The sequence below is a fragment of the Leucopleurus acutus genome (genome assembly GCF_964270905.1).
Source record: "Leucopleurus acutus genome assembly, chromosome: 4".
Taxonomy (NCBI): Eukaryota; Metazoa; Chordata; class Mammalia; order Artiodactyla; family Delphinidae; genus Leucopleurus; species Leucopleurus acutus.
The window spans coordinates 22,678,092-22,693,303 of record NC_139146.1 but is presented as its reverse complement, the minus strand read 5'-3'; the positions used below and the strand labels follow the sequence as shown (position 1 = coordinate 22,693,303).

The following is a 15,212-nucleotide window of genomic DNA, read 5'->3' as shown; positions in this document are numbered from 1 at the left end:
TGATTTGTGTCTCAAATATCTGTTCTAATTTAAAATGTCATTTCCTAAGAATCACATTAAGTTAATAATTGACTTCATTTTCTAATGCATGTGTAGAATTTGATAGAAGTATTATCCTTAAAAATTTTGCCTACTAGAATTACAATGTAGCACAGGCAAGTCCAGTATTTTTAAAGTCTAATTTTTACTTTTTGTTTGTTTGTTTTATTTCTTAAGATGCTGGAACATACTAGGCTTCATAACAGAAGTAATGACTTGGAGATTTAAAATAGATAAGTGGCTAAAATAATTCAAAGTCTATCTTAGTTTTAACATATTTCTTCCACTCTCTTCAGTATTCCTGCTGTAGTGATGTCATCCCCACTTTCCCACATTGTGAAGAACTTTGGGGGTGTTAAGAGTTGAATAATGACACCAGCTTGTACATTATTTTCCATGAGGGAAAAAGCTAAGTTTCAACATATTAATTGGTTGAAAGGAAATTTTTCCTTACCTGTTCATTCTTCCTTCAGGTTCTTCCAAGACAAACCTGTGGGCTTTTCACTCACACAATTTTCTATAAAGAATATCCAGGAGGTCCTAAAGAGCTGGACAAGAGTATCCAAGGAGGTGAACTTTTCTTCACTGTGGTCCTCAACCCAGTAAGTACTTTGAATTATTCTCCAAATAAATAATGAAAAATGACAAAGAGGCCAGGGTTTTGGTGGTTATCAGCCAATCAAGATGAAGTTTCAGTTCTAAAACAGTAGTTAAAAACTAAATGGAACCACATCTAGTAATGGGGGCAAACTAATTCTACAAGTAGTAATGACATGAGGAACTTACGGAAGAGCCAAGGAAGTGCTCTAGCAAACCCTCCTCTGCGTTGGAAAGTGATCAAAATTTAGAGATTCTTGCTTTTATGCAGAGTAAGATTTTTCACCTATAAAACTCTCCAGTTCCCAATGGGACCAGTTTTCCATTTAGGTGACTATTCTATTTTTTTCTTATTTAAAATAAAAGTAGAAGCAAAATGGGAGAGGAACTAGATAAGCAAATAGGGTCACTGTTGGAACATTCACATTAGATCTTATCTTGCTGCATCTCAGGCCAGGGCAGAGCAGCCTGTTTTATTGGGCTACTGTTCTTCCTCCTTTACTTCTTAATACTAGGGTGCCGGCTCCCAAATAAACCATTTGTACGTATTTCTGCTTGAGGCCAGTGTTACAAAGTTGCATAGAAAACGAACTAACAGAAGTAAGGTGTATAAGGAAAAGAAGGGATTTTTATTTCCCTTCTGAAGATCACTGACATAAAAAGTAAAGCTGTATTGATTTATAGTAAATTTGTCCCTGATGTTAGCAATATTCAAGATGAAACAAAATGTAATTTTCCAAATGTGAAAAAAATTCTATCAGCATAAAAGTTAGATAAGAGAGGGATAAAGAGAATAAAACTTGAAAGACCCCTCTCTTGACATTAATTTTACAGGTCTTGCAAGTAAAATTTCAGATATTTTTCATTATCTACTGGTATTCCATAGCTATCTATTTCTCAGCTCCTAGAAAATGAGATAGAAGTAAGAGTAACTCATCTTTGGGCAAAATCAAGATGTCTATCCAAAACTCACCATAGTTTGAAGTTAATAAACTTCTTCATACCCCCAAAAAATATAAATAATTCTGAGTTATATATCAGAAATAATCTGGTTCTTCTAACTTTTCTATTCTTAACAAATGGAAGTATCTTTGGAATCATCTCATATGGTTTTGTTCTCTTTTTTTATCAATTCAGCCACTAATACACAGGCAAAAGAATTAAACTAATGCCTAATGATGAACTGAAAATTCAGTTAAAATATTAATACGGTAACATTTTCATCAATAATTTTAAGATTCTTTATAATCTATAAAATTCTGATGTTTTATATTTCCTTTCATCATAGAGCAACTGTGAACAAGTAATCATCTCTTTGATTTTTTTAACCAATAGTTGCTTTGGCACTTAAGAAATTCCTGGTGGTATTGTAATTTCAAACTTTCTAAACCAAATTAGTTTTATTTACCATGGAAGAAATTCAAAATAAGATCATTCATGTTCAGTAGATTTACAATAAATATTATATTTTTTACTAATTAAACACCAAAGTATTTTCTTAATTGAAAAAAGATCTTGTGGTAAAGCTTATGTTATTCTTGGATACTGATTTGGACTAAACTAACTGAACAAACTCTTTAAACGTTTAGTAAACCTTGCTACTTTTCAGGCCTTTATCAATAACATTTGGCAATTTTGTTTGTCTTGCTGAGGAGATCCACAGGGAATAAAGGGGAGAAAAAACTTCACGAACTTGTTCTTTTCTGATTCAGAAAACTTTCAGTAGACAGTTACTTTCAGATAAATGCTGGTATTCAAAATAAATGACAGGTCTTTTTAGACACCATAAGACATGCAAGGAATCCAAATTAACTTCATCTGGCATGTGAACCATGATTTTTGGAAACAACTGTAGTTCCCTAGAGATTTGTGGTTTAAGAAGCCCACTTCTAGACTCAGCCCAAGTCTCACCCAAGGAAAGATTACTATCATTAGCTAGTGATGTTTGCTTTGCAGAACAGAGTGAGGAGTAGTGGTTTGTTTCCTATGAATTCTCCATCCCAAAATTAAATGTTTAGATAAAGTTTGTATTAAAATTAAGAAAGGTCCAGGTGCAGTTAGGCATACTAGTAATTTGGCAGATGACACTCTTCTTAGGCCAGAATGAGAATGAGAAACCCTTGATGGAATCAAAGCTGCAAGAAAGATAAGAATTTTAATTATAGTGGATTTGAAAGATAGCCATTGTGAGCTTTAGTAATACTCCAGGCCTCGATCAGAAGTATCATTTTCTGAGAATGCTGAATGAGTTTGCTGTTTACTTCAAAAAGGTAGATGTGCATTAGAAATATACATATGGCTTTTAAATATATTTGAATGAGTTGAAAATGAAAATATAAGCAGGATTTTATTTAATGTGCTTCTAAATTTTCTTCCTATATGTCAACATAATATCAAGGTATTCCAATAACTTTTACCAGTATTGTGGTGAGAGGTGGTTACAACGAAGTATCTCTCAGAGTTAAACTAGAATAAATCACAGCAAAGATAAGTATGTTCCTTAAACAGAGTAACTCTCTGGCCTGAAATGTTCTACTGTTACCAAAGTATTTTTCACTGCTAAAGAAAAAAGTGTCAACCTTGGAAATTTAATACAAAGAGCTTCAAAGACAATGTTAGCACTGCATAAGAGAGAGAAAACCTTGGCCTTTTCCAAATGAGTATTTCCAGTGTCACAGGCCACACACCTTGGATGTGGGTTGGATGCAGAGATTTTATTAGACGCTGAGGTTCAGGTGCATTTGAGAGGTGGGCCCGTCAGGCTATCTGAGCCTGGGACCACTAAGAATTCAATTCTTCTAATTCCCTTTCTGATTCTAAACTCAGCCAGCAACTTCCTGAATATAGTTTGCTTTCCTATATAAATCCTACTATAGGAAAAGAATATGTCCATCATAAGAACTCGTACTCACTAGAACAGTAATTTGCAGCACAACTTTATAAATCTTTCAGTTGGTGAATACTTCCCACTTAACCTGATAACCAGGAGAGGTCCCTCCAATTGTATATATTTTAATATTTCAGTTCCTCTATAATTCTCCATTTTAAACTAATGGATGAAATTTTGTTTTTATTTATCAGTTTCAATTGTCTTTGCTAATTTGATTCTGCCCCCCAGAAATGGACACTGTCTGTCAGTGTACTGAATCAGGTGTTGGAGCACATCAGGCTAAGTAACAGGCCCTGAAGTGTTTGTTGATTAATTCAGGAAGGTAATGAATTACCTTATGGATCTACCAGGGGAGAGAGCCACTAGAACTACCCCAGAGTCACTGTTAGCTATAGACACACAAGCACAAAATTTCTACACAAACATGTAATACACCCACACACAATATTCTTGATCAGTTCATAATGCTCCAAGTACCCTTGTATATACTTTAAAAAAGTGAGAAAGAGTCTACTTACTTTACATACCTACATAAAATCATATATAGATGGGTACTAAGAACTAAAACTTATGAAGATGACAAAAAAATACTAATTCACAGTGACTGCACCTGCCCTCAATAAACAGAACCCTATAAATTTATGACATATATACTTATACAAAAAAAAAAACCAAACCACTACTAAAGAGTATATTGTCCATTTTAAAGTGAGTTTCCAGTTCCACCTATCTTAGGTAAATGTGATAATACTTAAGTAGTGTGACAAATGGAATAGTTCTGAATTAGACATGATTGTTCCTCTTTTGGGAGCCATATTATATTCTGTTGCTCTGAAAAAGGATGTCCCCTTCCTTCTCCAGTGTTCTTATTTCTAATTACAAAATGTCTGAGTCTTTGCTTACGCTCTTGTTCAATAAACAGACTCTAGGTATTGAGTCCCTAACAGCCGATATCTGTGCCTCCCTCCAACATGCTTGATAATAAAGTCAGTGCTTACTTTACTTATTAATCCAGAACAGTTGTGGATTGCCACAAGATTCATGCTCTTACCACACTTGTTTGGAATTCAAGTGGAGCAAATCCTTGACAGCATAGCAATATTATACTTCCTTCATCAAACTGTTAAACATCCCATACAAACAGTAGCTAATCCCCTTATGCCCATGTTTCATTAAACACTTTTTGTCTCTTTTGTTTCTCAATTTGATATAGCATCTATCCACCATACCCTCCATACCCTCCTACCCAAATCCCTGAAAGCTAAATCTAAATTGTATTTCTCTAATTACAATTACACATGGTGAGTAGAATTGACTATTTCAAACTGGGTAACACATGAGTGAATTACAATGAAAGTAAAACAACAGAATTCATACAAGATAACTTGTATAAATAGAAATTAACCCACACTGAAATTTTTTTAAAAACTATAATTTACATGTATATGGCTTATGTGTGCTTATCTATAGAATTCATCTAAAAGAAAACAGCTTTTTTTCTTAATGGGAAATTTTATGTTTCTTTCTTTTCTTATTTACTAATCCTGGAAAACATTGTGATAACAGAAAACTCTTTATTGAAAAATAAATGCTAATAATAACAACAACTTTGGATAGTAGAAAAATAATTCCTGAACATGTCTAATAATGAGTATTACCTGGGACAACTGATTAAAAAAAGTCCAGACTTAATGCATCAGAACCTGCAGGGGACAGTTTGGGGACCTGCACACTTGTCATGAGCTTTAGGTGATTCTTATGATCAGGCAAATTTGGGAAATTCTGCAGAGAAAGAAAATGGAGAAATAATTTTGGTAATCGAAGATTACCAAAAACTGCTATAGAAATTGTGGGCCTATGGTCAAGGTATCAGAATTGAAAATGAGTCCAAATCTGCAGTAAGATTTGTTTAAACACCAGTGAGAATGAATGTTTTTTCTTAATGACCAGAGAACTGTAGCTTGAACTGGAGTTTAAAATAGAGGTAACTCCTGTTTATCCTTTAAGGATGGCTTAAGGGTCACTTTCCTCAGGAAACATTCTCTGCTCTGGTTTAGAAGTACCTTCTTGTGTTCCCATAGCATCCGCTGCCGACTCTTCCTAAATACCTACTACCTTGCATTGTGACTGTGGGTTTGCTGTTAGGCTCTTTGCCTCTTGTGGCAGAAAATGTGTCTTTCATCTCCAAAATCATCCCAGTGCCTAAACATGATGCCTTATACCTAGTTTTTATTTAACACATATTAAGGAAGAGAAACTGACTTTTCTAATGGCCTGATACCAAAAACAAACACAATAAATCTGAAAGGAAAGGACATCTGGGTCCTGGTAAGATAATTCTTGAATCAAAAGCATAAGTAAAACCTGTATCATGAGTTAGACGGGGCTGAATTATGTACTGTTGTGTACTGCTCTTCACATATGTAGTTGTCTCTTCTGTATAAAGATTTGTTTTCATTGAGTTCCTCTGGCTGTAAGAACTAGAGACCCACTCAAGTCACCTCAAATAATGGAAGTGTGGGACTCCAGAATGCTGAGTCCAAGGCAGTTTCAGGGCCCATAAAAATGAGAACTACTGATCTTGATCTTGCCTTAGTGCTTTAATACAACACAACAGGTGCTTTTCACGTGTCTGAGTGTCTCGTTTTTCTACTACTGACTATATATTACATGTCTGCCTCAAAAGTGCTGCTTGCTTTATGGCTTCTGTGCCCTCATTAATTAATTTTACACATGACCCAATGTGACTGCATCAAATGTTTTCCATACAACATTCAGCTTCAATTCTAACTTGCTAATTATCTCATCCTCTTGTGGTGTCGCAGATCAAATTCCCAAGCAAGGGAATCTGTTTGTCCCAGCTTACTTTTTTGAGTCAGCCAATATCAGTCCTGGCCTGCTGTGAACTGACTGCTTCTGCCTATGGGCACCCCACAACTACCTCCAATCTCCATTCTACACTATGACTGGGCAATGGGGCTGCCTAAGGGCTATCCTTTAAGCAAAAGCTTGGAAGAGGCAGGTACTATGACTGCTGTCTAGCCTGAATCTAAATCCTGTGGGAATAGTCAGTATGTCTCAGCCAATTCCAGAGATTTGGGAGTAAGCTAAACCTTTTTGGAGAAGGCCTAAAGATTAATTTTGAAGCTTGTAAAGTCTAAGTGAGTAGTTCTGTTAGATATAGGACCAATTAATTTCATTCATCATTTTACTGTCTATCTTGCTTCTAGAATGCAAGTTCCAAGACAGCATGTACGTCTTGTGTTTTATTTACTCTATATCTTCAAACTAAGAAGAGTTCCTGGCATGTCGCAGGTGCTAACAAAATATTTCATAAGTGGACGAATGAAGTTAAATGTCCAACAACAGGGGTGGGAATATTAAAAGAGCAAATTATGTTCCCCCCATAGTGGAATACATTCAACCATTAAAAAACACATTGTATAATAATTTTTGATGACATGGGAAACAGTCATGATATATTCAGTGAAAAAGTATGTTATTAGAAAATTAGATGCAAGCATGGAAATAAACTAGAAGGAATTCAGCTGAATGTTAGCAATGGTTGCCCTAGATAACAGGATTAAAGATGATTTTCTTTGTCACGTTTGTCTGATTTTTATAATATGTCTACATTGAATGTCTATTACTCTTAAAACCAGCACACACACACACACACACACACACACACACACACACACACACACACACAAAATGCTACATTAACAATAATAAAGAATTATCTAACACTAACAGTGAAGGACGTAAAATGCAATTATTTATTTAGTGATATATCAGGGGTAGAATTAGTATTTACTCAGTTCCAGTTGTTCCCTATCTGTCTCTTATATCACCTAACACCTACCTCACTGCATGGTTATTTGTGTACATATACATCATTTCTCCTATATGAGGGGGCATTCTTGCAGAATTATCTGTGTGTGTTTCATTTTTGTGCTTCCCATGGTGTCTAGATCAATGTTTTAAATCTAATAAATGGTCACTAAATGTTTTTTAAATGACTGACTAAATGTAAGAAGTTATGTTTTAGGGGCATCACTTGACTTATGGCCTATCCAAATGTGAGTAATAACAAGCCTGGTTTTAACAAAACTACATTCTGGCAGATTCTCTGCTTTCAAGAGAGTGAAATTCAGGATCCAGGAAATTTTTAAGTGGCCCCAAACGTTTGGCAGGTTTTTACAAGTGATGATGAATTAGCCTGACATGGAACAATGGACAAGTAAAGCTGGAAAGAACCACAAAATTCATCTACTCAGTCACCTAATTTTAGGCTCAAGGTCACTCCTGTATTTTTCTGTTGAGAACCCAGCCTTCCTGACTCTGAGTTTGGTGCTTCTACCACTACAACATGCTGCTTCTGCACTCCTGGGTAAATTGGCCTTAATGTGATGCACATTACCTGTTAATGTGACTCAGTTACCTGGTACCAGGAAAATGTGCAAATGGTTTAAAATTTCTGGCTCTTATTTAGAAAAAGCAACCCATCTCCATATTGAGTAAAAAATAAGTGCTTTTGAAAAAAAAGCTATAATAAGCAGTTACAGCTAAGGGAAAATGTCAAATGTACTTTTAAAGAACTATGAATAATAAGCTATGTATTTTTTATCTTAAAACAATAAATCTTATTGATGTTACTTATATATTGATAAGACTTTTAAAAATTTTTTTGTTTTTTTAATTTATTTTTTATTAGACTTTTAAACTTGTAAAGCCAAAACACTTTATTTCATTTATTTCCTACTTTCCATATCAGCCGTATTTTTCTATCAATGTTCTTCATGATTAACTATGGTTTTATATAATTACTTGCCACTGTGAGATTAAGAATATTATAAGAAAGGATGATTGTCTTGATTCTACAGTTAAGAAAAATAGGAGCATGATAAACTCTCAAGCCATTGAGATGGATATTTTTAAGAAATTTAAGAAAATTGATATTAAGTTAAAGAAATGAATATTATTTTTATTTAATCCTTTCATAGTTTCACATAACTTATAGGATAAACAAACAAACAAAGAATCCTTCACTTGGAAAAAAAAATTAAGTCTGGCTCCTACCCACCTTTATGGTCTCTTTTTTCAATAATCTCATATATGCACCTTTCAATCCACCCATACCGAAGAATTTGTAGTTCCCTAAACAGGACCTGTTATCTTGTTCTGTGCCTTAAGAGTGCTACTGCCTCAGGCTGGAATGCCTTCCAGCAAATCTGAGCTCCAACGTCATCTTTTTACAGAAGACCTCCCCCGACGCTTCAGTTTCTCCTGTGTTCTCATAGCACCCAGGCATAACCATAACATAACTTGCCCCCAGTACTATAATCGGTTATCTTTCTCATCCAGTAGTTTGTGCATTCCTTGATAGAAAGCATCATGTCTTAATTATTTTGTAATCAAGATATATGCAAAATTTTAGCGCATAGTAGGCTCTCAATAAATGACAGTGCATTAACTTGCCATGCATGTTTGAAGGAAACACTTCCTTTGACGGAAATCTATTTGCCTTGGAAATACTTATTCACAGAATCACTTGACTCAAGAGTTTGCATTATTGTGCTTTCATTTCTCCCAACATGGCATCCAGGGAGATCCTTTTGAAAGTCATTAAATTTATGAAAAGATGGTCAGTTTCACTCATAGGAAGAAAAATCAAGGTTAAACATATTGAGATACCATTTCTTATCCATCATATTGCCAAAAATTCAAAAGATTGGTAAAATATTCTGTTAACAAGGCTGTGGGAAAACAGATATTCTCATACATCCTAGTGGATATGCAACCCCTACTGAGGGAATGCAAAATGGTACAGCCGCTATGGAAAACAGTATAGAGTTTCCTCAAAAATTCAAAATAAGACTACCATATGATCCACCAACCGTACTTCTGGATATCTGTCCAAAAGAATTGAAAACAGGATCTCAAAGAGATATTTGCCCTCCTATGTTTGTTGCAGCATTATTCTCAATGGCCAAGAGGTAGAAACAACTTAGCTGTCCATTGACAGATGAATGAATAAAGAAAATATGGTACATATGTACAGTAGAATATTATTCAGCCTTAAAAAGGAAGGAAATCCTGTCATATGCTACAACATGAATGAAACTTGAAGACATTATATGCTAAGTGAAACAGGCCAGTCACAAAAGAACAATACTATATGATTCCACTTGTTTGAGGTGTCTAAATTGGTCACACTCATAGAAACAAAGTAAAATGGTGGTTGCCAGGGCCTAGAGGGAGGGGAAAATGGAGAGTTGCTATTCAGTGGGTACAGAGTTCCAGCCATGCAAGATGAAAAAGCTCTAGACATGTACAGCATACTGTACTGTACATTTAAAAATTTTGCTGAGGGGCTTCCCTGGTGGCGCAGTGGTTGAGAGTCCGCCTGCCGATGCAGGGGACACGGGTTAGTGCCCTGGTCCGGGAAGATCCCACATGCCGCAGAGCGGCTGGGCCCGTGAGCCATGGCCGCTGAGCCTGCGCATCCGGAGCCTGTGCTCCGCAACGGGAGAGGCCACAACAGTGAGAGGCCTGTGTACCGCAAAAAAAAAAAAAAAAAAAAATTTGCTGAGGGTAGATTTCATGTTAATTTTTGCCACAAATGTTTTTAAAATTTTTATTGGAATATAGTTACTGTACAATGTTGTGTTAGTTTTTGCTGTACAGCAAAGTTAATCAGCTATATGTATACATATATCCCCTCTTTTTCAGATTTCCTTCCCATTTAGGTCACCACAGAGCACTGAGTAGAGTTCCCTGTGCTATACAGCAGGTTCTCATTAGTTATCTATTTTATATATAGTACCAATAGTGTATATATGTCAATCCCAATCTCCCACCCAATTCATCCCACCCCCCATTCCCCCGCTTGGTGTCCGTACGTTTGTTCTCTACGTCTGTGTCTCTATTTCTGCTTTGCAAATAGGTTCATCTGTACCATTTTTCTAGATTCCACATATATGCATTAATATACCATATTTGTTTTTCTCTTTCTGACTTACTTCACTCTGTATGACAGTCTCTAAGTCCATCCATGTCTCTGCAAATGACACAATTTCATTCCTTTTTATGGCTGAGTAACATTCCATTGTATACATGTACCACAACTTCTTTATCCATTCCTCTGTCGATGGACATTTAGGTCGCTTCCATCTCCTGGCTGCTGTAAATAATGCTGCCATGAATATTGGGGTGCATGTGTCTTTTGGAATTATGGTTTTCTCCAGGTGTATGCCCAGGAGTGGGATTGCTGGGTCATGTGGTAGTTCTACTTTTAGTTTTTTAAGGAACCTCCATACTGTTCTCCATAGTAGCTGTATCAATTTACATTCCCACCAACAGTGTAAGAGGGTTCCCTTTTCTCCATACCCTCTTCAGCATTTATTGTTTGTAGATTTTTTGATGATGGCCATTCTGACCACTGTGAGGTGATACCTCATTGTAGTTTTGATTTTCATTTCTCTAATAATTAGTGATGTTGAGCATCTTTTCATGTGCCTATTGGCCATCTGTATGTGTCCACATATAGACATTTCTCTTTGGAGAAATGTCTATTTAGGTCTCCCACCCATTTTTTGATTGGGTTGTTTGGTTTTTTTGATACTGAGCTGCATGAGCTGTTTGTATATTTTGGAGATTAATGCCTTGTCAGTTGCTTCGTTTGCAAATATTTTCTCCCACTCTGAGAGTTCTCTTTTCGTCTTTTTTATGGTTTCCTTTGCTGTGCAAAAACTTTTAAGTTTAATTAGGTCCCACTTGTTTATTTTTGGTTTTATTTTCATTACTCTAGGAGGTGGGTCAAAAAAGATCTTGCTGTGATTTATGTCAAAGAGTGTTCTGCCTACGTTTTCCTCTAAGAATTTTATAGTGTCTGCCTTACATTTAGGTCTTTAATCCATTTTGAGTTTATTTTTGTGTATGGTGTTAGGGAGTGTTCTAATTTCATTCTTTTACAGTGTAGCTGTCCAGTTTTCCCAGCACCACTGATTGAAGAGGCTGTCTTTTCTCCACTGTATATTCTTGCCTCCTTTGTCATAGATTAGCTGACCATATGTGCGTGGGTTTATCTCTGGGCTTTATATCCTGCTCCATTGATCTATATTTCTATTTTTGGGCCAGTACTATACTGTCTTGATAACTATCTTGAGAGCTTTGTAGTGTATCTGAAGTCAGGGAGCCTGATTTCTCCAGATCTGTTTTTCTTTCTCAAGATTGCTTTGGCTATTCGGGGTCTTTTGTATTTCCATACAAGTTGTAAAATTTTTTGTTCTTTTTCTATGAAAAATGCCATTGGTAATTTGATAGGGATTGCATCGAATCTGTAGATTGCTTTGGGTAGTGTAGTCATTTTCACAATATTGATTCTTCGAATCCAAGAGCATAGTATATCTCTCCCTCTGTTTGTGTCGTCTTTGATTTCTTTCATCAGTATCTTATAGTTTTTTGAGTACAGGTATTTTTTTTTAAAAAGTGAAAGAACTTTAAAAAATACCTTTTTGTATTTTTGACAGTACATTTTAAACATGAATCTAATCATGAAGAAACAATCTCACAAGTCCCAAAATTGGTATATTCTATAAAACAAATGTTCTAGACTTTTCCAAAAATATATCATGTTTAAAAAAATAAAGAAGGGATTCCCTGTGGTTGCAGTGGTTAAGAATCTGCCTGCCAATGCAGGGGACACGGGTTCGAGCTCTGGTGTGGGAAGATCCCACATGCTGCAGAGCAACTAAGCCCATGTGCCACAACTACTGAGCCTGCACTCTAGAGCCCGCGAGCCACAGCTACTGAAGCCTGTGCACCTAGAGCCCGTGCTCCACAACAAGAGAAGTCATTGCAATGAGAAGCCTTCACACCGCAACGAAGAGTAGCCCTGGCTTGCCTCACCTAGAGAAAGCCCGTGTGCAACAACGAAGACCCAATGCACCCAAAAATAAAATAAATAAATTTACAAAAAAATTAAAAAGGAGGATTATTCTAGTTTAAAAGAAACTAAAAGCCATAATAACCTAATACAATTTATAATTCTTAAGCCTTCGTTGGATCCTCAATTTTTTTTTTAATATATCTGTAAGTATCATTTTTCTAGTTATTACTGCTGGGTAACAAAATACCCCAAAACACAATGGCTTAAAAAGAAAACAGCAATTATCTTCTTATCACTCATGATTTCTGTAGGTCAGAATTCAGCGAGGGCTGGACTGGGTGGTGATTCTGGCCTTCAGTGTCTCATGAGGTTGCAGTCAGATGGTGACTAGACCTGGAAAACCAGGCAAGGAGCTGGCAGGACATCTCTTCACAGTGTCGCAGGGCTTTTTCATGTGATCTCTCCCCAAGGGCTTCTAAGGGGCTTCCTTACAGCAGGAGGGCCTCAGGCAGTCATGCGGCTTTAGGGCTCATCAAGCATCAGAGCAACCAAGGCAGAAGCAGAACTGCCTGGGATTCAGAAGTCACAGCAACATTTCTGCTTCGCGAAAGCCTGACCACATTCAAAGGGAGAATTAGATTCCATCTCTTTACGGGGAGTGACAAAGTTCTAGAACAGAGAGAAATTGTGGGAGGCCATCTTTGGAAAATATAATTTACCACAGACAATTATGGAACAATTAGGGGAGTTTAAATATGGACTGCACAATAGATGATACTGAAATATGTCTTCCTCGGCGTGATGATATTTGATTTTACAGTAAAATGTATGTGCTCTTAGATGGTGCATGCTAAGGGATTTAGTGGCAGTGTCCTGCTGTCTGCAACTTATTTTCAAGTGATTTAGCAAAATAACAGGTATATTTAAGAGTGAAAGAAATAGAAAATGCAAAGCAAATGTAGTGAAATGTAAGGAACTGGAGAATAGGTGAAGGATATACAGATGTTCACTGTCCTACTTTTTGCTTTTCTATAGTTTTATGACATGTTTTTCAAATATTTGAGTGAGAAATAATGTAAGTCCGATTACATTATTTCTCTGCTCACATCCTCCAAACCTCTCTCTTCAGAGTAGATGCCATACTCCTTACCATGACCTACAGGACCTGTGTGATCTGAACACTTACCTCCCTGATATTATCTCCAGGCGGAGGGAACAGCAAGTACAAAAGCCCCGGGAGTGTGCTTGGCATGTTTTAGAAACAGCAGGTAGTTTACAATGCCCTATTTTAATTGATGCCTCTTAAACATCTTCTTCATAAATCTTTGTGTACGCATTGTTTCTGGTTTGATGTGAAACCTCAGTTCCCTGCCTACTCATTTCTTTCTTGGTTGTAGGAACTTCAGCCCTTGAAGAACTCAGTCAAAGCCAGATCATTTCTCACTACCCCCCAAAATGCCTGAGAATTCTGTTTAGGAAAGGGAAAAGATCCAGCCAGGAAAATTTAAGAAGGTTCCCAGTTACATTCAAATTGGAATTTCACCTATTGGATATTCCCCTCAGGATGCCTGGTATCCTTTCAATCTTACCTCCAAGGCATATTGTATTGTATTGTTTTTGAGGTTTCGATTGTCTAAGCATGCCCTGTAGTAACGAGTAGGTTCTTAACAAGATTTTACTTCCGCAGGATTTAATCCACTGGCTTTCTTGCTTGGCTGCCTTTGGCTAAAGCTCACTGTTTGGTTGGACCTCCCTTGCCTGTGGCCCTACACCATGGTGCTGCCTATCACAGGCATTAGTAATTTCCTGTCTTGGCTGGAGGCCCTCACAGAAGCCATATTTTCATTGCATATATTTGTTCCTGATGTTTTGGTTTTAGGTCTCAGCAGAACTGTGGTTCTTTCTGAAGGTCATATGATACTGTTTTCAGGGGAGGTATTAGTCCCACAGATAACTGGGCCTTTTGATCTCCAAGATGAGTAGGTTGGCCACATCTTTCCTTCCAAACCAGTGAACACTGTATTAAGTAGGGCTTGTTGGTAAATTCAGTGTGTCAGGAACTCACAGCCAACTAAGGGACCAATGCGCTAATAATAACAACAACACAGGTACCTCTTATTAGAAGCCAGATAGTTAATAGACATTAGAAATCAAAGCTCAAAAAATATTACCAGGCTATCTGAATGCTTACTGTACTGGCATCAGTAAAGTGAGCAAACCCCAGGTGAGATTGCTATCCGTAGTGAAACAGGCTAAGACATTCATTTGGAGGAAACGGGACAGTTAAATGCCAGGGAGGCTTGGCTAGGTGTCCTCTGTACTAAAATTAGCATTCTGAGATTGCCATTTTCCAACTTGGCAAGCCTTAAAAAAAAACCTTCATATCCTTTAACACTGTAATTCCACTTCTAGGAATCTATCCTAGATTTAGAAAGAAGTGTTAATTGTAATGAGGGAAGAAAATGGAAATAAATGATGTCCAACTGAATGGAAATGTATAAACAAATTATGTCCACTTAGGTTATTATGCAGATTTTAAAATTTATGTGTATGAATAATTAGGCAATAACATAAGAAGTAAAAGATATATTATGTATAAATAGGGTACAAAAGTATCAAAATTTTGTTTTAAAAAGCTATACATAAACTATACATACTGAAAAGAAATGTATCTTTGGATGTTGAAATTTTGGTATTTTTCTTTCTGCTCTTCTGTATTTTATATTTTTCTTTTTTAAAATATCTTTATTGGACTATAATTGCTTTACAATGTTGTGTTAGTTTCTGCTGTAC

At 36.4% G+C, this 15,212-nt stretch overlaps 1 protein-coding gene across 1 annotated transcript in view; it reads left to right on the top strand.

The window, feature by feature from the left end:
- Positions 1 to 15,212, top strand: part of LOC309961323 (bifunctional heparan sulfate N-deacetylase/N-sulfotransferase 3) — a gene marked incomplete at its 3' end in the record, with an annotated part of 137,838 nt that overhangs the window by 72,294 nt on the left and 50,332 nt on the right. The window contains exon 5 of the mRNA XM_082838472.1: positions 513 to 641. Within this exon, the coding sequence (XP_082694598.1) occupies positions 513 to 641 (129 nt within the window). The remainder of the gene's footprint in view (positions 1 to 512; positions 642 to 15,212) is intronic.